General features: G+C 39.7%; 2 protein-coding genes across 2 annotated transcripts; both read right to left on the reverse strand.

Moving 5' to 3' along the window:
• Nucleotides 1–261: 261 nt before the first annotated feature.
• Nucleotides 262–5,036, reverse strand: LOC104097719 (derlin-2.2). Its single transcript, XM_009604335.4, has 6 exons — nt 4,732–5,036; nt 4,273–4,372; nt 3,634–3,848; nt 3,454–3,537; nt 1,541–1,594; nt 262–746 (listed from the first exon to the last, which is right to left on the reverse strand). The coding sequence occupies exons 1-6, from the start codon at nt 4,828–4,830 to the stop codon at nt 561–563; spliced, it is 738 nt and encodes a 245-aa protein (XP_009602630.1). The 5' UTR covers nt 4,831–5,036; the 3' UTR covers nt 262–560.
• Nucleotides 5,037–20,588: 15,552 nt separating this feature from the next.
• On the reverse strand, nt 20,589–21,960 carry LOC138905161 (uncharacterized). The gene is made up of 4 exons (XM_070193666.1): nt 21,768–21,960; nt 21,481–21,656; nt 21,175–21,301; nt 20,589–21,064 (listed from the first exon to the last, which is right to left on the reverse strand). Exons 1-4 carry the CDS (start codon nt 21,958–21,960, stop codon nt 20,589–20,591), a joined length of 972 nt encoding a protein of 323 aa, XP_070049767.1.
• Between the last annotated feature and the right edge of the window lie 2,285 nt (nt 21,961–24,245).

The raw sequence follows: 24,245 nt of genomic DNA on the forward strand, positions 1-24,245 counted from the left end.
CAATCTAACCACTAGATCAAAGGCCTGGGTAGTCAGTTGTTTCTAATTTATAGCGTCAACAATTACACAGTTTTGGTTTTTTTCTAATACGGCAAATTGATAAATTTTTGGTTTTCCGCTTGTCGATGGATAAACTACTCCCAAACTGAAAAAAGAAAAAACCTTGGTTAAAACTTAATAACGCAGCCCTCTAACACCAAAAATCAGCAATTGGCCGGCAGGAAAAGTAACACCAAACAATCGATTTGTAAGACCAAGAGAGAGGAAAACGAGCGCTCCATTCATGTATACACTAATGAATTAATTTCTGTTAGAAAAGTCATTTTTCCCTACCACAGCCCGCAATTCTCCAATCCAGGTCTAAATTACAAAAAGCATCTTCAAACCCAATTTGCAAAGTGTAAACAACACACCAACAATTTGACAAGGAATGAAGACAAGTAACCAGCACAATCATCATCGACAATACCAACTATAACCTTGATTCCCTCCAACCAAATATCTAGGGTCAATTTACAGAAACTGAAGCCAGTGCCACTGGGTCTACTTATATAATGAGCTCATCGAATTTGTGGAACTTCATCGACAGGAGGAGCAGCAAAGCGCACATTAGCTGGCCGAGCCGCCACTACCGGCTCGTCAGCAAACATTGCTTTGATAAATGCTGGTGTTTTCAGGGGTCTACGACCAGTCATTCGTGGATAGACGTCTTCCAGGAAATAATAAGCATGGCCTGCAATCATTCCCTGAAACAAGAATGTTCACTTTCAGTATAGCACAAAATTGCATGTGTCATAGACAGTAAATGGAAGGAAATAGGAATATTCAAAGTCCTCTAAAGGAGTTTTAAAGACCAAGGTACAAGTAACAGAGTACTGGCATAAAAACAACAGGTACAGGTGCAGGTAGAAAGTCCAAAAAGAAAAGCATCCTTTAGAATAATACTGTATTGTGACAACAAAGGAAACTAGTCAAAAGTAAATGTACAAACATCCATGAGTTTAAATATCCATTTCAAAGCTCGTTATATAAGAAATGCACGAGGAAAAGTTGGTAAGCCAAAACAGTAATATGCCTTAAAATGCTAGACTCTGCCCTCCCTAGTTCAACTGAGTTGCTTTGCTTAGCCTAGAATATTCTCAAAATTTAAAAATTAAGAAAAAATGAGAGTTGCTTTGCTTTGCCTAGAATATACTAGGGTATCAGCATCCAGTTTTCGGTCACCTCACTCACTTTTGGCTAAATCCTCAGCAGAAGACATGAAAATTGCTGGTTGGTGAAGGCGTTGACACATCCTTAAAAGTTGGGGTATGCAGAAAAGAAGTGGAAGCTCTCTCACTAAATGAGAAAATCAAAACTTGTGGCTGGCAGGATTTCTATCTAAGATTCAGGCAAGATATCCGACAGGAAGGCTCAAAACCAGGAGTAAAAACCGTGTAACCTTAAGCCTCTTAAAGTTTCATATTGTTGAATGAAACAAGTAAAACCTTTTTTTCTATATAGGTAAGGATGAAACCAACATAAGTCGCAAGAAGTGTACCAGTAAATCCACCCAAGCACTAGCACCAACAAGCACAGAGAAACCCAGAAGAACCTGCAACAAGGGGGAAGAAGTGTGATTAAGTTATCCGCCACAAGTACACATATCAAACTTCACTACAAGTGGATTGCCACTTCAAGAAACAAGTAAAAGATTGTGACCGTCGTTTAAATATTAGTATCCTAGATTCCTTATTCTATTCTAATTCAACAATTAAGTGTTTCTATAAGCATGTCACTAATAGTCACTAAGTTTAGCAGTCCTCTCAAGAAAGAACATCATTGTCTCTCAAATATCTGAGTGCTTTGAGACACTAATGGTTGAGCTATATCTAAGGGATACGTTTTTGGATTTCTCTGTGTTTTTCTTGTGCAAGACTATGTTGACAAAGAACTCCATACTATGTCCTAGAGAGGGTTTCAAGCCAGTTAGATCCTATACACAAAAAACATGGAAAGAATACATGAAAATTGCTCTGGAAATAGCCCCTTCAGTCACATAATAATGACAGCCAATGAGTTGAGCATGTCAATATCGATTTTCAAAATCAACATACTGCGATGTTTACCATCTTGACTGCAAAATACCACCTAAGATTGCATATGCTACACCCACAACTAAATGAATAAGGGGCCTACCATCCCAAATCCAAGCCCATTTGAATAGGAATGAAGGGGAAAAATACTTTGGTAATGGATCTGCTGTAACCATTTGGGTTTGACAGCTCACATTTAGCAACTACAATATATTTTACCGCAATTGCAACCTATTAAGTCTTCTTAAAAAACATAGTTTATAAATTCCTGATTTGCCAAGTTGATACTAATACCTTTAAACGTAAATTCCAGGTAGTTTAATGGATCTGCTGTAACCCTTCGGGTTTGACAGCTCACATTTAGCAACTACAAAATATTTTACCCCAATTGCAACCTATTAAGTCTTCTTTAAAAACTATAAATTCCAGGTAGTTTAACTCTTTCTCCCAAGTAACCAGAAGTAGAGATTAGGTACTTAGACAAGTAAAAAGCCACAACTTATAAGGATTGCTCATATTAACAGGTAGACATGACTGCAACAGTGCAACCATCTAATTGGTGGTCCTTTAAACTATCAACTTACAACACTCGTGTAACATATTCCTTTGCCCTGCATATTTTCTTTGAGAGTTAACCATTAACCATTAATCTTTATAATTTTAGCATTTGTCCTGATTAGTTGTCACACCTGCTATCAAACTTAAATTGTTTTCCCAAGTTTTATGCCAGTCCACTGTTATATTGTGAAAGCCATCCTCAAGTCCAAAATCCACTGCTGTCATGGAAACATACGGCTGAGAAGATATCTAGCAGATTTTGTCTTTTGAACAGAGTACTGTCTCCAAATAAATGATTATTTCCCTGTAATTCACAGCAGAAGCCTACCTGACCATGCCAACATAAGTAGACCATGCATCACACATCCTTTGTGCCAAAATGCACAAGTCCTTTGAATCAGAAAGAGAATAGGTGGTTTCTCTTGTTTATACGTTCATTTTCATCTGTAAAATGCATTGAGCCAAATCCTTCCTAGCACATAGAAACAAGGAAAACCAAATCCACTAGGCATGAGCTTTGGAGTGTAGCTCTTTCACGTAAAATGTAGGATAAAAAAAAAACAAGTGAGTTCTGCGATGTGACTGGTTGCAGCATGTACTTTTAGAGAGGCTTTAGCAGCTTAGCTCCACTGAGGAAACATCTGGAGTAAGTGCAGCCTACTTAAGGATTGCATTAACGAAATGGCAAATTGCTAATGTCATACCTAGCAGAAGAAACACAAAGGTTCTACCGGACAAACCACATGTGAAGCAACTCCCGCAGTTAAAAGCTGAAGACTTGTGAAAGCAAAATATGATGGATGAAGTAATAGACACTAACCCATGGCAGGTAAGCTGCTGTGAAAGTAAAGAGACCCAAAAAGCTCATGTGGATAAACGGATTTTGCTTGCTCCATACATATACCTACAAACAGGAAGAAGCAAAAAGATGAAAAAGGAAAAGGTAAGACAGACCACAAATGCTGAGTCAGAAATGGAGTTCTACTGCAGAGGATCTAACCATCATAAATGTCAGTGAATTGCTCAGGAATATGATCTTTGCAAAGGACTCTGAGACATAAGGTATCATCCCCCCAACAAGAACAATTCCTGTTAAAACAGTGGCACCAAACAGGAGCATGTAGAAGAAATCTGCTGTCCTTCCCCTGAAGGAGTTCTCTTCTAAAAGCTTGCAGTACCGAGCTAGGAAAAACATGTGAAACAGAAAGTCCAAGTCTGAAAACACAATAAAGAAAAAGGACATCAGAATAAGTTTGAAAAGGAGCGAGAATATATTTTCCCATGTTGCTATGTTCCTCAAAACAAGTGACCCTGCTTTCATCTTGTAATCTCCGATGCACCACAAATAAAATAGATAATTAAAAGAGAACGTGTACAAAGGATTAGCAGAAAATTCACTGACTGCACTAGATAGGAGGCAAGGATAAGCCTAGTTTCCATTATGGATTAAATCTAGCTAAACCCAGTATTTAGCCACGATAGTTATTGAACAATAGATTCAAGCCATTAAAGGCTTAATAGATGCATGGCTGCTCACATAAAGTTGTGCCTCATTAAGACAAAGTAATTTCACTAAGCTTAAATGAGGAAATAATCTTTTGGGAAATAAAAAGCAAGCTGCTGGGAGGGGAGAAATTACCCATCTTCCGGAAGTAGAGAAAATTTGTAATGAGGCGCCAGACCTGGTATTGCTTCACCACCAACTTGGGGTTCAGGTACAAGTTATAAGGAGATATAATCTGCATTTACACCCAAAATATTATCAATTAATCATGAATCAACTAAGCTCTCAGTCCTAAACTAGTTAGAGTCAGATTCATGGAAAGCACAAAAGTCAATGAAATATGCCACAATACCAAATTAATTGGTGGCAGCTATATAAATCCTCTGTATCCATTTCTACCCTATTTCAGCATCCCAAATTACAACCCCCCACCCCACCCCAAATATCATTAAATTTTTTTGAAAAGGATAAAGAAAATTAAGAAAAATCCAAATTCATCCCTAACCAAATAAAGAAATCCTCAAACAAAAAAGAACAATAAAGATCCAATCTTGATAAATCTATTTTTTTTTTCCTTAAGATGAATTAAAATACCTCAAGAGAACAACCGATGGTGGTGACTATAGCAGCGGTGAGATAGGAACGCGTGATTATTGGCATCTGTTTGTACCATTCTTCCACTGCTTGTGCCATTCTTTTTTCCCCTAAATCCCTTTTCAATCTTCAGTCAAATTAATTTTTCCCCAAAACAAAACTTTCAGGAAAAAAACTCTGAATTGTGTGGAAATTGATCAACTAATAGATTTCATATATACACGGATATGCATATATATGTATGTATGTAGTCGTACTTTTATTTAGCTAAAGGAAATAAAAAGATGAATGGCAAACAGGGGAATAGCGAAGGAAATGTTATTGCAGCCTTTATAGGATTCTGGTTTAATCTAATCTTGTTTCGTTTAGGTATGCTGCTCCGCGAGCATTTGAGCGCGTATTACACACGGGCCAATTAAATGTTCCAGTGACGAGTAAAAGCCAATGAGATTGTTTGGGAGAATGGTATTGATGTCAGAGGCGCGTTTGTAATGGCCCTTGCTGTTGGATTTTTGTGGTTTCAAGTTTCCTTTCAAAGAGGAAACTCTATGATATTTTCTTTAAATCTATTACATTATTATTATTATTATTATTATTATTATTGTTGTTGTTATTATTATGAAATAATAGGGCAATTCAATTGAAATCTTAATCAAAGACAAGTTTTATTAAGGCCAGGAACTAAAAGAGAAGATTGATTTGCGAAAATTCCAAGTGACATGAGTGAAGTTTTGGAAAAAATATATTAATTAGTTATCCGACAAAAGTAATAATTAACTTATTATCATATGTTTAGACTTCACTTGCACTATAAAAGTTCTATACTCTCAATGTATACAACTTAAATTTATTATGAAATCTCTCTCATCCACTTTTCTTAAAATTATTTAGTTTTTTTGTTGCGCCTACAACAACAACAAAAAAATAGTATAATCCAACATGGTGAGGTATGAGTAGTGTAGTGTGTATGCCGCTTTACTCATACCTTGTGAAGATAGAGATATTGTTTCCAATAGACCATCCGTTCATAGAAGCATAAGCACCATATTAAAGAAAAGAAAAACAAGAAGTGCAACGGTGAGAAGCCACGTAAAAGCAGCACAAATAATACAGCCAAATAACCAGGTGACCACAATGAGAGAAATGACAGGTAGTAATAGAAATCTATTGCCAATAGAATACTAAAGCATGTACTAATACTACCGATATGACAGGGAGAACACTAAACTAACTACCCTACTACCCTAATCTTCGACCTCCACACCTTCCTATCAAGGGTCATGTCCTCGGTTAGTTGAACCTGCGCCATTTCTTGCCTAATCAACTCCCTTCGCCGAAAAATTACACTGTATATATAAGGCAAAATCTGTTTTTTACCTCTATATATTAAGTTTTGAATCCTCTTGACACAACCCAAAAGTGTAGCTTAGTGGTCAAGGAGTTCAAAACCTTTGTAACTTTTTTTCTTTTTGAAAACCCCTTCGCGGAGATCCTGCCTCCGCCACTGACCTCACCCCAATTCTTCTTCGGTCTACCTCTACCTCTATTTAGGCGTTCCAATATCAACCTCTCAAACCTCCCGGCCGGAGTGTGTGTGCTCCGCCTCCTCACATGTCCAAATCATCTAAGTCTCGCTTCCTGCATCTTGTCCTCAATTGGGGCCACGCCCACCTTGTCTCGAATAACTTCATTCATAATCCTATCTAACCTTATGTGTCCGCATATCCATCCCAACATCCTCTTCTTTGCTACCTTTATCTTCTGAACATGGAAGCTCCTGACTGGCCAACGCTCAACCCCATACAACTTGGTCGGCCTGACCACCGCTCTGTATAACTTAGCTTTAAATTTTGTTGGCACCTTCTTATTACACAAGACACCAGAAGCAAGTCACCATTTAATCCATCCCAACCCAATACGATGTTTGACATATTTGTCGATCTCCTCATCCCTATGCAAGGCATTTAAAACTTCCTCTTGTAGAGATGACTTGTCAATCGAGCCTCACCTCCCCTTCCACTTCCTAGGGTACTTAACACTTATTTTTTTCATTAGATAGGGAAGAGAAAGGCAAGGAGGGAGCGAAAAGAAATAGGGAACCATGAGAACTTCTCATATTTATTATGCGAAAATGGCATATATCGCTCTTTTAAGTTATCTAGAAAGGTACGTATTTAAGTTACTTATTTTTTTGCACAAATGGCATGTAGCTCTATGCTTTTAGTTTGTCGTTATTATGTGAGTGTTTAACATTGATTAACTCATTTGTGACATCGCGTTCTAAAAAGTAAGAGAATGTGAATGTTTTGTCACTTGGGACCATATAATCTGTACAAGACTATAAATGTAAATGTACTGAGTATTTGCGAAAGTTTGTTCATCGTTTTCAACTTATTTAGCGGTAGAGATTTAGTTAAGTGCGAAGTTAAAAAACGAGAGTTGTACACATTGCTTAAAATATCACAATATACTTAATACCGATACGGAGGAATTAGAGTCAGCAAATATCAGGGTCGAGGTCGAGCATTCACCGAAAATAGAGTGAATAATTGGTAGTTTTAGGATAAGATATCAAAAGAAAATATTCTAGTGAATATTCTATGTACATGTACTATTAGGGTATTCTACATATATGTTCTATATAAATAGAAAAAGACATAAGGATAGGGGGAGAAATATTCACTTATAAAAACACATTGACTTGATAGAGAGAATCTACCTTTATCGCAAGCACACGAAAAATACCTTTTTACTAAGATTCTTGCACAACTTTTCCACTTGATTCAAGAACAACCTGAATATTCGAAGTTTTATCAATTATTTATCATTGTCAAAAAGAATATGCACAGGTCTCACCCCTTTTCGGTGACTCACATATTTTTATTTACTTAAATATCATTCATTGTTATTTATTGTTATTTAATGGCATCCTCCTCCTTTTGAGTCATCGAATATTGTTTGTGTTGTCCACATTTATTTCAATTCGGTCAAACATACATATTACTACTACAAAATCAGTTAATATATCTTTTGGATATTAATATTGGCTAAGATTGACCCTACTTTATTTAAATCTAACTGGTTGAACCCAGATCTAAATTTTAGGTCAAACAGTTTGGCGTCGTCTGTGGGGACTTCTTAGCTAATCTTTTAGTTTCCTTTAGATCTACAACTTACGTGAGTTGCTAACCTAACAAACCACAAGGTTTCCCCTTTCTCTGCATGTATGAAAACTTACATGGTAGGTAACTGATAAGTGTGGATTTTGACCACTTATTAATACCTTTTTACTTTTGTTTTAGTCTGAAAGTATTTATTTATGCTTCCAAAACTAATAAAATTGTGCAAATTACAAGAATATTAGAAATTTGGGCTCTTATAAAGAAGTCCGACTCAAAAAGGAACGTTCTGACTCACAAGGCAAGAAGGGGAGCAACACACAAGAAGTGAAGTCCGTAGAGGTATTTCTTCGGCCGCAGAAGCAAGTGCGGACCACAGAATTCCCTCTGCGGCCGCATAACTGGTGAAGAAGCATAGCAGAATTTAGGCAAAAGTGCGGACCGCACATGAATTGTGCAGCCGCAGATCATGGTCCGCACTAACAAGAGCTCAAAAAATTTAGAGAATGTGCAAATGACCAAGACTGAAGTCTTGCCTGAAGTGCAAGAATTATGCGGTCGCAGAAGCTGACTTGTAGCCCCAAACCAAATTATGTGGCTGTGAAATCTAAGTCCCTGCAAGTTGAAGCAATGTGCGACCGCACATGAAATTATGCGGCCGCAGAACCTCCCGAGGGGTATTTTTATCAGCAAATTTGGGATCACTATAAATATACTGGAATCACATATTTTGGTCAAGTTTTGAGGTTCAAGCATCTGACCCGTTGTAATTTTCTATTAATCTGTGATCATTTTGGGATTAAAACATCATAGTTTATCATTTTAATCTTATATTATGAGTTTAATTAGTATTTCTTCTTTGTTTTCTTCATTTTCTAGTATGAGTAGCTAGACTTTTACTAGGGTTGTGACGCAACCCTAGTGTGTAAACCTTATGAGTATTTAAGTTAATGCTTATTTATGATAAGGTGTTAATTATTTAGCCTTGTTTATACTTTAATTTTAGAATCAAGATTCATGCCTTTTTAACTTGGTCTTTACTTGAGAAAGAGGGACTTAGTCTTGGAATGCTTGACTAACAAGAATTGGGCTAGTTAAGAATTTGATTAGCTTAATTAAAGGGTTTGAACTGGAGATAGGAAAATCCGACTTGAGCTCATATTAACTATTTATCTTGATACCCATTTGGGCTTGAGAAAGCCAAATTGACCGAGAAGTATTGAGTGGGTAACTTAGAGTTGAGAGTTATAAGACACCTCAATCAATAAAATAATTGTTAACGTACTTAACCTATTAGGCAAACACCTAGGTGAAGGTCACATCCCTAGGCTTTTTAACCATTTGGTAAAACAACAAAAACAATCACTCGCTTTCTATTTTCTTCTTATTAGTTTATAATTGTTAGTGTTAATTTATAAGTAGAGAACAAAATCTCATATTTAGAAGCGCAATTTAGTTATTACATTTGCTTTCATCAAGTGTATATCCTAACACCCATATTAAACTCCCTTTGAAAATCGACCCCGACTCTTATTGGGTACTATTCTTCCAACAACCGTTTTCAGTCATTATTGAGTGCGGATTAGACGTGGATCAGTAACTTCCCCCCTCCCCCCAGACGCGAGAGGTGGCCTCCCCCCATTGTAGCACCACAAAACCAAATGGAAAAGGGGCCACCACGTCCACAAGATAAGGGACGCCACCGGCCATAAAGAAACTCCTCGAAGCGTGGTTAACTGATACATTAGTAAGTATGCTCAATAAACCTGCTCTATGCACTACCATATAGACCGCAAGAGCCTATAAAATGCAACGAACAGACGAACATGGCGACCAACCATACCCCCCAATACCAGGTATAACTCACAATGTTACTGACAATGCAGGTGACATCGTCCTCGCCGCTCTTCTGAAGAGGATGGAAGAAAGGGAGAACGAAAACAAAACGCTCAGAGATCAAATGAAAGAACACCAAGAACGAGTCGACAAGATACTGGGTGCCCCTAAGATACTGCCAAAGAGGGAAGTCGACAAGTTCATAGAGTAGTTGTATAGCGAGGAAGCAGCCTACATGCCATACCAAAGACCTTTAAAATGCCGCTGTATATCAGGATATATGATAGAACGATCGACCCCGAAGATCACACGACTCATTACGTCACTGCCGTGAAGGGCAACGACCTCACCAAAGAATAAGTGTCCTCTATTTTGCTGAAGAAATTTAGCGAAACCCTCACAGGAGAGGCATTAACATGGTATTCACAACTACCAGGTTGCTCCATAGAAACCTTCGAAGAAATGGATGATAGGTTTGTAAAGGCGCATGATGGGGCCAAGAAAGCTGAAACAAGAGTAAACGACATCTTCGCCATCAAGCAATCCCTAGGAGAGGGGCTGAGGGACTTCCTAGACAGATTCAACAAGGTTAGGTTGACCCTAACAAATGTGTCTGAATGGATGGCAGTCACAACCTTTCATAACGGGTTGAGTGGAGAGGGTTCAAGAGCAACCATACAAATTTCTGAGCCGATTGATGAAATATCCTCCAACAACTTGGGACGAAATCCATAATGCTTATTGTGCCAAATTTCGAGCAGATGATGACGACCTCAACAAACCCACTCGATGGCTCATCTCAGTACAAGTCGAGCCCATGAAAGAACAAAGAGATAACATAAGGAGGGATCACCCGGTCTCACGACCAAACAGTAAACGACATTAGCCATACGTCAGAGCCTCCTACCTCCTTCTTTCTGCTATGATGATGGCCCACTTAGGCCAAGGATATGGACTCACCAGAACGAGAGAGGTATGCCCATTTGTTGCCTGCTCATAATTTTTGTGTGACACTTACAAAAATAGTCTATGCCCTAGATAAACTCTAAACGAAAGTGAAGTGATCGCCAAAGAAGAGGTCCAACCCGAGCACCAAATAATTCGACGCCCTCTGCAAATTCTACCAGGAATGCTGACATAAGACAGAAGATTGCATCACCATAAGGTAGAGGTTGTTAATATGTTGCAGCAAGGACACCTTAAAGAGTTGCTGAGCGACAAGGGGGTAACAACTTCGCCAGAGGTCGTAAACCCCGAGGCCCACCAAAGCTGTTGTCACTGACTCGTACTATCAACATGATTATCGGTCATAGCGATGATGCCTCTATCAACGATGTTAAGTTCACTGCCACTCACAAGCTCAAAATATCTATCACCCATGAACGGTGTGACGAACTCGAAGAAAGTATCATCTTCGACGAGTCAGATGCCGACGGTTTGACTTTACCTCACAACAATGCTCTTGTCATTACTTTACAAATTTTAGATACTGGTGTCAAACGTATCATGGTATACAATGGGAGTGGAGCGTGCATTATCCATCCCCGAGTCCTTGCCCATATGAGACTCGAGGACAAGATAGTGCCACATTGCATCACACTAACCGGTTTTAATAATGCAGTTGAACGGACATCGAGTGAAATTACACTCCCCATCTTGGTCGGCAGCATAACTCTGGAGACAACATTCTACATCATGGACCAGGCCATCGCATACAATGCCATAGTAGGACGACCATAGATGCATCACATGAGAGTCGTCCCCTCCAGCCTATACCAATTGATCAAGTTCCCAATACCTTGGGGAATATTTAGTATACGGGGGAACAACGCACGTCCTGGAAATGTTACCACATCGCCTTGGATAGCACGACAACCCAACAGAAGATAGATAAAGGAAAAAAAGTCATAACAATCAACAAGGTCGAGGTCGACATAAGAAGAGACCAGTGACGTCATCACGGACTCCAAAATAGTAGAAGTCGCGGATTCAGCTATAGAGGACCTCAACCCCATTCAATTAGATCTTAGCGATCCCAACAAAAAGGCCTACATCGGCTACAAACTCTGAGAACCAGGTAAATTTATCCAATTTTTAATAACTAATACAGATTTATTTGCCTTCAGCCATGCAGATATGTCGGGCATCCCCAAGGAGATCACCACACATAATTTGAGCGTCGACCCATTATATCCCCCAGTAAGGCAGGTCAGACGAAAGTTCAACCCCACCATCAATAATGCAGTCCACGATGAGGTAGAAAAACTATTAGAAAATAGTTCCATCAGGGAGTCAAAATATCCCAAGTGGATCGCCAACGTAGTGATGATCAAAACAAAAAACGGGGAATGGAGTATGTGTGTAGACTTCACAGACTTAAACAAAGCATGTTCTAAGGATTCATTCTCGTTACAATATATCAACCAACTCATCGACGCGACAGCCTTGAACAAGCTGCTGAGTTTCCTGGATGCGTACTCGGTCTATAACAAGATACTTATAGAAGAAGAGGACCAGGAGAAAACCACGTTCATCACCCACCGAGAAACATATTGTTATAGAGTTATATCATTCGGGTTGAAGAACGCAGGATCCACCTATCAAAGATTGGTCACAAGAATGTTCAAAGACCAGCTTGGCAAAACCATAAAGGTATATATCGACGACATGATGGTCAAATCCGTAAGGGCGGAGGACCATATCAACCATTTGAAGGAAGTTTTTGACATACTAAAACGGTACGAAATGAAACTAAACCCAGAGAAATACGCGATTGGCGTAGCCTCGGGGAAGCTTTTGGCTTTCATAGTGTCGCAACGAAGAATCGAAGTCAACCCGTACCAAATCAAAGTTATCGAAGGGATCCCAGAGTAACTGACTACTAAGAAGCAATACCAAAGGTTGACTGGTTGAATCTCGCCCTATCGAGATTCATCTCGCGGGCATCCGATATATGTCACAGATTTTTCGGCATGCTAAAAAAGGATAACAACCTCAAGTGGACGCCCGATTGCGTACAAGCTCTATGAGAACTAAAGGTGTATCTGTCATCACTACCTCTACTCTCAAAGCCCGAACCCGAGGAACACCTCCTCGTCTACCTCACTGTCTTTGAAGTGGCAGTAAGTGCAGTCCTGATCTGAGAAAGTAAAGGTACGCAATCTCTCATTTATTACATTAGCAAAACACTCGTTGACACCGAAACGAGGTACCCATACCTCGAGAAACTTGCCCGGGCACTGGTCGTAGATTCACAAAAGCTTAGACCCTATATCGACTGCCACCCTATCTCGATCGTTACCAACTTTCCTCCAAGAAGCATTTTACATAGACCCAAATTGTCAGGGAGGCTGGCCAAGTAGGCCATCGAGCTAAGCGAGCATGATATCATATATTAGTTGCGAACTACGATAAAGTCGCAAGTGTTTGCTGACTTTGTCGCAAACTTTGGCGCAAAGATAATGCCTAAGGTCGAGAAGGAAGTCGCCCCAAGCTTCTATCCAAACACAACACCTCTGGGTCTTATACACCAACGTTGTACTTGAGGTCCGACTCGTACTCGAGGTCCCTACCGGCAAAGTAATTCTCCAGTCCGTAAGATGCCTAGATATAACTAACAATGAGGCTATGTATGAGGCCGTAATTACAGGATTGAAACTAACACTGAAATATGGGGCGAAGTGGTTGAACCTCCGTTGTGATTCATAACTCGTAGTCAACCAAGTCACAGGGACTTTCCAAATCAAAGAACAAAGGTTGCAAAAATATCAAATCAATATCTGTAAGTTGCTTCCCAAGTACGACGAATTCCAGCTCGACCAGATCTCGCATGCCCAGAATGTCGAAGCGGACGGCCTCGCCAAATTAGCCGCAATCACTAAAAATACCACAATCGGGGATAAAAATATAGTCCACCTCCACAACTTGTCGTGGGAATAAATCGAGGTAAGATCTATAAGTTTAACTTGGGATTGGCACAATTGTATTATCACTTGCTTCCAGGACGACACACTCTCAAACAACAAAAATGAAGCTAAAAAACTAAGAATAGAAACAGCCAGATATAACCTCCTTCATAACGACTTATACAAAATAACATACGGCGGCCCTCTGGCGAAGTGTTTGGGTCTAAACCAAACCCAGAGCGTCCTCGAAGAAGTCTATGAAGGCCATTGTGGCGCTCGATCGAGCGCTCGTTAGGTGTCCCATACATGCAGGATACTACTGACCCACCATGAAAAAAGACGCATTAGAATTTCTGAAGAGATACTAATAATGTCAGAAATATGCCCAAATAATTCACCAAACATGCGAACATTTTCACTCAGTCATCTCTCCATGTCCATTCATCAAGTTGGGAATGGACATCGTGGGCTTCCTCCCAGCAGGGCGAGGTAATCTATAATTTCTTTTAGTTTTAACTAACTATTTCTCTAAATAAGTGGAAGCAAGAGCGTTCGCCCAAATAGACGAACAAGAGGTAATCACCTTCATATGGAAAACATCATCTGCCAATTCCGCATACCCAAAGATATCACCTGCGATAACGGACCCTAGTTCACGGGAAAGAAAACTGCTTAATTCCTCGAGAAATAGCATATTAAGAAGATACTTTCAACCCCTTATCGCCCAGCGGGTAACAGATAGGCATAATCCTCTAACAAGTCCATATTAAAGATCATGAAGAAAAAACTCGAAGACGTCAAGGGATTGTGACCGGAAATACTCCCAGAAGTATTGTGGGAATATAGAACCACCCCGAAGATAAGCACATGAGAAACACTCTTTTCTCTGGTCTACGGAACTTAAGCAGTCATACCGGTCGAGGCCGGAGAGCCCATCTTGAGATACTCCCATGAAAGTGGCACTAACAATGACGATACTAGAAGGCAAAAGTTCGATGAGATCGACAAACGAAGAGACATGGTGTACATAAGAATGGTTCCCCAAAAGCAGCAAGCGAAACATTACTACAACAAGAAGGCAAATGTACGACCACTCAAATTTGGAGAATACGTACTCAAAGCCAAAACCCAAGCAAGCAGAGATCCACAAGAAGGCAAACTGGGAACAAATTGGGATGATCCATACAAAATTATAGCCAAAGCAAATAAGGGTTCATTCCAACTAGAAATAATGGAAGGAAAACAATTACCAAACAATTGAAACATCATCTACCTCAAATACTTCAACTTCTAAAAAGAAGAAGCGTCCCCCCAAGTCGTACTCTTTTTTGCTCACTTGAGTTTTGTCTCATCAGGGTTTTCTCAAGGAGGTTTTTAATGAGGCGGTGGAAAGCAGATTGAAGATGACGAAATTAAAAAGAGCAGAAAGCATAACGACCAAACAAAAAAAGCAAAAATACACAAGTACATAAATAAATATAACAAGAATGGAAGAAGGTGCAAGACACAACTTTAATATTTCACATATAGGTATAGAGTTTTTATAAAGGCTCTTGAAGATGCCGACAAAAATACACAAAAAATGTTAAAAACTGCTAGCCATCGCTATCACGACCCACAACGTCCTTACCATCCCGACCCTCAGCAACATCCCCACCTTGATCGCAGACACCATCACCGTCCCGACCTTCAGCGTCCTCTCCATCCTCGCCCTGAAGGTAAATAGAAATGTACTAGGCATCCTCCTCAAGATGATCCATAGTATCTTCCCCGTTCTCATCTTCTTCGCCAGGACGAAGCGTAGCAGGTAGCCACAAGAAAGCTGAGCCTCGCGAGCCTTTCCCCAGTATTCTCAAAGGTCACCCCAGAAACAGAACCCATCATATGCAACTCACGAAGCACATCCAGTCGGGACTCGACATGAATCCATTCTTCATACAACTCACAGGGGATTTTGGGGAAGCCATAAGTAGTAGACGGAGAAGGTCGTGCAAGCAATTGGGACTTCTCGGACTCCAAAGCAGCAAATCGATCATAAAGATCAGAGGTTTCCTTTTTTAACTGACCAATCCTCTCCTCAAGTCAGTCATCCTTAGCCCCCGCCATTGATATGTCATTTTTTCACTCAGAATGAAGGGTTTGATTCGCCAACTCAAGGAACTCCACCTTCCTCCGAGACTCTGACCAAGTAGACTCCGCCTTATCAAGCTCCTCATGCTTCCCGGCAATCTCGTCGCTGAGAGCCTCCGCCTTAAACTGTCACTCTTCAAGTTGGCCTCGCAAATGAACCACTTGGGCTTGAAGATCGCTACATTGGGCCTCTACACCCCTACTAAGCTCGAGCTCATACTCTTTGCTCCTCAACGTCCCTTCGAGGATGCTACACTTCTCTACGCCCTGCATCAGCACTTCATCCCTCTTCTTCAAGTCCTCCATCAGGACCCGCACATCGCCACCTTTATGAAACCGACCAGGAGCTCCCGGTACTTTCTAAGGCAGCACGTTGTATACTTATCTTTTAGCTTCACATAAATTTCTTTACGCCTTATCTCCCGCCGAGCACTCTCAATCTCTAGAATAACCATGTATAAAATGAAGAAAAGGTGTTAGAACTTGCAAATAAACTAAGGCATAAGGAAAGGAACAAACGATAATCGTACTTACCCTAAGAGCGAGACCAACAATGTTATTCGACAGGATACCATCGTTTATCTTCTCGAGGGTCGTATTTTCAATCTCATAACAGAGAGGACCGAGGGAAAGGACAACCTCCTTGGTATTTACAAGCAGATTACGATCCATTAGGATCGTAAGAGACCTATAGTCCCCCTCCAACCTCACCTCAAGTTGAGTAAGCCCATCCTCAATCATCCTCAACTCATCCAGATCCATATTAGAGTCAAATCTGACGCCCTCCTTAGCAACGGTCTTCCTTCTGTCACCAGCAGGCGAGGAGACATCTACTGCAACCTTAGAGGACGAAGCCTTATTTTTCCCCCAAAGGTGCAAGGTCATCGTCAGGTGGCCCACTTCGACTGTCTCCCCATCAATACTCACTGATGCATCCACATTCATCTCCTCCAAGTGTGGGGCCTCAGAGTCCATCCTAGTGTTCTCTCTAACATGCACTATGGTCGTCTCTCAAAGAACGAAGTCGCCCTATTCTAAGTCAATGGCTATTGGTATCTTATGGGGCATTAGACCCCCATCATCAAGGGAGACATCATCGTCCTCATCAACCAGTGAAAAGAGTTGAGGAGTAGAAGCAGTAAACAGAATGAAGACAGGCTCTTGGACTACGGTAGCCAAGGTAGGGGCAGGTACAGAAGTTGTAGTAGTCAAAACAGGGGCAAAAGCTGAAGGTACAACAGCCTTCCTCCAAAAAGAGGGCACTGGTGCCCGGCTCCTACGAGAAGACCCCCTGCCTGGGAAAGAGAGAAAAGTTGAAGTTAGTAGAACGCATCGACAATACAACAGAAAGTGAAACGACCACAGCCAAAGAGAAGAGGTTACTTGTCGAAGAAAGAGCTAGTTTGAACTTCTTGAAGAAGCTCGGACAATTGCGGTTTCCTACGACATGGGGGAGGACTTGCTCGACACAATCAGAAATGCGCATGACTAAAATGGGAGGCTGGTTGTTAGCTGCAAGAAAAAGAAAATCCTCCAACTAACTTTTAGCAAATAAAATAATAAAGATAGAAACTCGGCACTTGTGTGTGTAGTTCCAAGCCTCAGGAAATCCATCGACGTTAGCCACAATGTCCCCAATTCTGACGTTGAAGAGGTTGATCTCGAACTGACTATTGGCCTTGTCGACCATCTTCACCACCAAGAATTTGCCTCCACGGCGGTGAAGGTTCATCATCGTTCCCTATAGAAGCTATGGGTGAATAGATGCACCAAATGCTGCAGCGTCAGTTTGACCCCGACCAACTCGGCAAATTTAGTCAGCATTCTCATAATCATGTTGACTTATGGTGCAAGTTTTGCAGGGCTGACGACAAAGTGATGGCAAAATTCTTCCACCAACGGAAGAAGGGGGAACGAATAATTGATGAGGAAGGGATAATCATATAGAGCATAGTATCTAGGGCGATGAACCTTCTACGTCCCCTTTGGCCGGGATCAATTCGACATGTTTTGGAATACCGAACTTGGCTTTGCATTTCGCCAATTCTTTGGAATCCATCGTCAATAGAAAATTCCCTGATGTAGCATTCGATGATCGGGTAAGATCAGACCTAATGTCGTTGTTATGGGGGTTATCTCCTCCACCGACGGGAAATCTTTATCCTCGGTAATGCCAAAAACACTCTCCCCATGGGAGGGATACACAACTGCCAAGGGAGCAACGCGACTCCCTTCACCAGCATCTAAGAGCAAGTTTGACATGATTTAAGGTGATAAAGAAGAATATAAAAGGGAGAGATTGGGGGGATGATGTAGGGCAACGAAATAGGAAAATGAGGTTTAGAGAAAAAAGATGCAGGAAAGAAGGTTGGTGTCTCGAAAAGTTAGAAGAACAAAATTTCAAATTCAGGTCCAAAAACCTTTATTTATAGAAATCTTGGCACTAAACCTGAAAATGGCTCGTCATAATTGGCACCGGAATCGAAACGGTAAATCTAATCAAGGGCCATGCACGAATTGAAGCAACACATCGAGATCATGCGTCATAATGAGCATGATGTCATGACGTCACTCTAACCCTTGGACAAGATAACTCTAATAAATTACCCGAGAAACCTGAAGAGTTTGAAATATGCTGCCCACAGAGGGCCATGTTGTCTGTTTGCCACGACGACTACGACTCCTGTGGCCAACTCGATAAGTTCGACCACAAATGACATTATCCGCTCATTGAACTCACATGCGAGGATGACTTCAATAAGCGGAGGGATGACGAGCGCAAAACACAACACAAAATTAATGCTCGCTAGTCAAATATAGTATAGTTTAATTATCATCTTCACATAGATTGGATTTAAATATTGTTCGAGTAATTTCTGGTTTAAATGCTATTCAGGAGGATAAACACTTGAGTAAATGGTTATGAACTACGTTTAACTACTAAAATAAAGCAATTGACAATTGACTGCAAAGAACTAAGGATTAGCAGAGTCAGTTTCTTATCAATGTGAGGAATAAGGGTGTTGACATGGTAGGTGCAAGGTTGTTATTCTGGATATAATATTGTTATATTTCATTATTGAGTTTCTATAGATTCTTACGAATTCAATAAGTGATTAGCTTATGCTTTCGATTCAGACTCCTCTCTCGATTAAATCTAAATCTTTCAAATAAATTAATGTGAAGTGTGGTGAAACTTGCAAGAATCTATTGGTAAGAATGGTCTAAGAGAAACTTCTCTCGAATATTTCTCAATCTTAATTTAAGAGGTGGATCACAAAGCTCATTCGATTACTTTAAAGAAGTACCAAAATAAATTAAGACATGCGTTGCAACGATGTTCAATATTATTCTCATCTTTCGATTAAACAAGATAATGAATAAAATCACAAATAGAGTTAAAGTTCTTCCAATAGATTCAAGCAATTAAGAAGTATTCAAATCCATAAAAAATAACCAAGTCACCAAATCATGTCAAACCCTAAGGTAAACTACTCCATAATTATGGAAGAAGTCATCACAATAAGAGTTAAAGAATAAGAAAGCATCAATCTAGCATTACAATCTAAACTCCCGTATTGAATTGATGGAAAAATGATGAAATCTCGTGTCTTGTAACCTCCAATGCTCTCCCAAAGCCTCTAATGTCCAAAGTCCTCTAAGCTTGCCCATAGTGTAATACTCTACTAATTGAGCTCAGTCAGTCAAAGATCAAGTAGGACTTAATTTGGTTGTAATGTAGGCTACGGGACGGGTAGGATACATTTGAATATAGTGACTCCCCCTCTCCCCCCGAGCACTTAAATACATATACATTAACAATTCAAACCCCACACTTATGTTGAACCAAACCCCAACCTTCATTCATAATAGCATCGAGCTCCCAATATCTTTAAGCACAAACAAGATGAGAACTACCACTAACATGGAATAAATTTTTTTCTTTCTTTTTAATCAAACTCTTTTTCCTTTTCAATTCTCTATAGATGGCTCTCATTAGTTTTCAAACAGTGCACCTTTCTCCCTTTTCTATAGTTTCACTAAAAACCCGACCATACCTCACTTAGCTTTTACAAGCTCATAAAAATTCAAATGCTCACGAGAGGAAAAAGGTTCAAATAGATAAACAATTCAAACAAAAAGGGTTAGGCTTGTAGTGTGGTTGCCAAAGAAATAGGATTACAGGCTCAACGGGGCTAACTAAGATACATCACAATTAGGTGGGTAAACACATATATCTGCCTCAATAAAGAAATACCTATATCACTTCCTAGACTGAACAAGACTACCATTTCGCTTTGCAAACACACGGGGCAAGTTCTAGACATCAACTAACATACACAGAATATCACAAAAACCCACACACATATTGGCACATAACTCACTTAGGATCAAATCGATCTCGTCTCTCTAGTCAAAGCAGTTAAGCAAAGTCATAATTAACTAATTTAAGGCACTTATCCATGAATCAAGAACTGAGCCTAGACATCACAACTGAGGCACTCACTACTCTCAAGTCACAACAACATCAAGAAAAGTCATTTCTAGTTAATACATAGTACGAGACTTCACTATTCCTAATAAAAGAAAAATTAACTACACCGGTTCAAACAAAACCTTTGGAAAATAAATTAAGGTGAAATTGTTACACTACCTAAGAAAACAAAATATTTTTTCTATGACTTTTATCCCTCAAGAAGACAGTCGAGGAAATCAATCATCAGGAAAAGACAATTTTTTATTCAAAAGAAACGAGTACAAACACATATATACATATATACATTCCCCACCTCACACTTTAAATTGTGACATGTCCCCATGACACACAAATAAAAAGTAAGAGGTAAATGAAACTTCCCTAATTCATCTAGTCGGGGTCTGAATCGAAGTCGAGATCTCCTTTGCACACCCGACCCAGTGCATACATCCACGCAGAGAGCTTCTTTTTTGTCTTCTTTGGGTATACCCCACACTTATCAACTTCACTTTTTCCGATTTTCTCTTTCAGGGCCCCCTCTTCTCCTTCCATTTTGAAGATAAACCTTTCATCCCCCACTCTAAGCATGAGCTGCCTTTCTTGAATATCTAGAATTGCTCTGCCCGTTGCCAAGACTGGTCTTTCTAAAATCATAGGGACCTTCCTATTTTCCTCTATGTTTACCATAATGAATTCCACATGGAACACAAATTTGTCTACCCGAACCAACACATCTTCAATAATTCTGTTAGGTATGATTGTGGTCTGATCCACCAGCTGCAAAGAAACAGGTATCGACCTAATTTCTCCAATCTCACCCTCCAATTTCCTGTAAATAGACAAAGGCATAAGATTAATAGAAGTACCTGAATCACACAAAGATTTTTTAAATTTAGTACTTCCTAAAAAGCAAGGTATAGTAAACTCCCTGGATCTCCACAACTTTTAGGGAGCTTATTTTGCAAGATGGCACTACAATGCTCTGTCAGCTTGACAACCGATGTCTCTTCCACTTTTTGCTTCTTGGACAAAATCTCCTTCACGAATTTAGCATAAGCTGGCATCTGTGAAATCACCTCCGTGAAAGGTATATTCACATGCACCTGATTGAACACTTCTAGAAAGTGCTCGAATTGTTAGTCTAACTTTTCTCTTATTTGTTTCTGGGGGAACGGTAGAGCTGGCATGTATTTGCTCTCTTTAGTCTCATTATTTGTTGAATTATCATTTTTTTCTTTTTCTGAGCTCTAATCTTCCCCTTCTTCTTCAAATCCCCATCTACCATCACTTCTCCTCCTTGAATATTGTTATTTTTCTGCTGGTCCACAATCTTCACATGTCTCTCAATCGGCTCATCCTTTTGCTTTGCTATGGGATCCTCCAACTCGTACCCACTCCTCAAAGACACTGCATTGATTGTCTCTTTTGTATTTCTTTCTGTATCAGCAGGGAGAGTTCCTGGAACCCTCTCAGACAATAGAGTAGCTAGTTGCCCAACCTATCTTTCCAGGTTTTGAAAATATGTGCCCAGTTCTTTGATAGTTGCACCATGGGTGTCAAGTCTCTCACTTGTCTTGATAATGAAGGCCTTTATTAGATTTTCCATGCTAGATTGATTAGACTGTGGAGGCTGATATTGCTGCCTCAGCTGATTTTGAAAGCCTTGAGCTTCATTTCCCTGGGGTGTAGAGTTACTTTGCTGCCATGAGTTCAGGCTACCACTTGGTGAATTCCAAGAAAAGCCTGGGTGCCTATGTCCCATAGGATTAAAATTATTACCACTCTAATAGTTGCCTATATCAAAGCTTCCCACAATATTTACCACTTCATCTGCTGCTAAGGCCTAAAATTTATGCGTTGGATGACCCATTTCACAGAAATCACAAACTAGTGATGGTTGGCTTTGGACCTTGGCTAAGGTAAAATTTCTTATCTCTTTGGCCATGGCGTCTAGTTAGGATTGCATTGTGGTGTTAGAGTCTACTTGATGAAACCCAAGTAAATTTCTTCTATCATTACTCTCAGCAAGCCACTGGTTATCATCTTTAGAGAGCTCATCAAGAATTGTCATAATCTCCTTAGGAGCCTTCTTCATTAAAGGACCTCCGACTGCAGTGTTCAGTGTTCGTCGTGGAAGGGTGTCAATCCATCCCAAAAGTCCTGGAGCTGCATTCACAATTCACTCCCATTATGCTGACACTTCCTCACTATCTCCTTGAATCTTTACCAACCCTCAAAAACTATTTTGGTGTTCGTGTGGCAGAAGTTGTGAATTTCTCTTCTGAACTTCACAGTTTTTGCAGCTGAGAAGTATTTGTCAAGAAACTTTCTAGTCATATCCTCCCATGTCCTGATCAACCCCGTTGGTAAGCTACGAAGCCATTGCTTCACATCATCCTTCAGTGAAAAAGGGAATGCCCTTAAGTATGCTGCATCTTGTGACACTCCGTTGTACTAGAAGGTGTTCATGATTTTGTCAAAATCCATCAAGTGAATGTTAGGATCTTCGTTCACCTTTCCTCTGAAGACACAATTGTTCTAGATAGTTTGAAGTAAGCCTTGCTTCAACTCGAAATTATTCGCTACTACTGGTGGAGGTCTGGCACTGGACAGTTCCTGATTGTAGACTGGTCTGGCATAATCACCTAATGCTCTACTAGGCCTAGATACTGCATTCTCGAACTGATCTTCAATCAAGGGTAGATTTAGATTGGATCTTCGACCCCCATTATCGTTGACGGTCTCATCAGCATCTCTACAGGCTGCCTTAGCTGCTATCCTTGCAGTTTCTTCTCTGTGTTGTGCTGCTTCTCTTGCAGCTAAATTTACCTCATCTTCACCGTTATTAGCCATGTGTTCTTGGGTTGAATGTTGCCCCAAGTACTTTTTGGTGAGTTCTTTCTCTTTCCTCAACTGTCACGGACTCTTTTCTACCTATGGATTGTATGGAATCAATTCCTTTGAAGAAGATCGAGTCATACACCAGGGACTTCAATCTGTTTCCTGCACACGAAAGAGGAAAACCGTGAAGAATAAAAAAGAAAAAATAAAAAAATAAAATAAATTCCTAAATTAGAACCAAAAACTAATTTGAACACTATTGATTGCCAATCCCCGGCAACGGCGCCAAAATTTGACGAGCACAAAATACAACAAGAAATTAATGCTCGCTAGTCAAGGATAGTATAGTTTAATTATCGTCTCCATAGGGATTGAATTTAAACAGTGTTCGAGTAATTTTTAGTTTAAATGTTATTCAAAAGGATCAACACTTAAGTAAATGATTGTGAACTACGTTTAACTACTAAAATAAAGTAATTGACAATTGACTGCAAAGAACTAGGGATTAGCAAAGTCAGTTTCTTATCAATTTAAGGAATAATGGTGCTGACATGGTAGGTGCAAGGTTGTTATTCTGGATATAATATTGTTATATTTCATTCTTGAGTTTCTATCAATTCTCACGAATTCAATAGGTGATTAGCTTATGCTTTCGATTCAGACTCCCCTCTCGATTAAATCTAAATCTTTCAAATAAACTAATGTGAAGTACGGTGAAACTTGCAAGAATCTATTGATAAGAATGGTCTAAGAGAAACTTCTCTCGAATATTTTTCAATCTCAATTTAAGAGGTAGATCACAAAGCTCTTTCGATTACTTTAAAGAAGTACCAAAATAAATTAAGGCATGCGTTGAAACGATGTTCAATATTATGCTCATCTTTCGATTAAACAAGATAATGAATAAAATCACAAATAGAGTTAAAGCTCTTCCAATAGATTCAAGCAATTAAGAAATAATCAAATCCATAAACAATAACCAAGTCGCCAAATCATGTCAAACCCTAAGGTAAACTACTCCATAATTATGGAAGAAGTCATCACAATAAGAGTTAAAGAATAAGAAAGCATCAATCTAGCATTACAATCTAAACTCCTGTATTGAATTGATGGAAAAATGATGAAATCTCGTGTCTTGTAGCCTCCAATGCTCTCCCAAAGCCTCTAATGTCCAAAGTCCTCTAAAATTCATGTTTTTGGTGTATT

This window comes from Nicotiana tomentosiformis, chromosome 2, assembly GCF_000390325.3.
Source record: "Nicotiana tomentosiformis chromosome 2, ASM39032v3, whole genome shotgun sequence".
In the NCBI taxonomy this organism is placed as follows: domain Eukaryota; kingdom Viridiplantae; phylum Streptophyta; class Magnoliopsida; order Solanales; family Solanaceae; genus Nicotiana; species Nicotiana tomentosiformis.

Bases quoted from the DNA above. Each gene is read 5' to 3' on its own strand.
- LOC104097719 (XM_009604335.4), bottom strand. From the start codon at position 4,830: ATGGCACAAGCAGTGGAAGAATGGTACAAACAGATGCCAATAATCACG. The intron at 3,849-4,272 runs GTAATTTCTCCC...TTGTGTTTTCAG, and splicing joins TCTCTACTTCCGGAAGATGG to ACTTGGACTTTCTGTTTCAC. The intron at 747-1,540 runs GTACACTTCTTG...TTCTTGTTTCAG, and splicing joins GTGCTTGGGTGGATTTACTG to GGAATGATTGCAGGCCATGC.
- LOC138905161 (XM_070193666.1), bottom strand. From the start codon at position 21,960: ATGGGACATAGGCACCCAGGCTTTTCTTGGAATTCACCAAGTGGTAGC. The intron at 21,657-21,767 runs GTGAGAGACTTG...AGAGGGTTCCAG, and splicing joins GGCCTTCATTATCAAGACAA to GAACTCTCCCTGCTGATACA. The intron at 21,302-21,480 runs GTAGATGGGGAT...GTGTTCAATCAG, and splicing joins TTCAAGGAGGAGAAGTGATG to GTGCATGTGAATATACCTTT.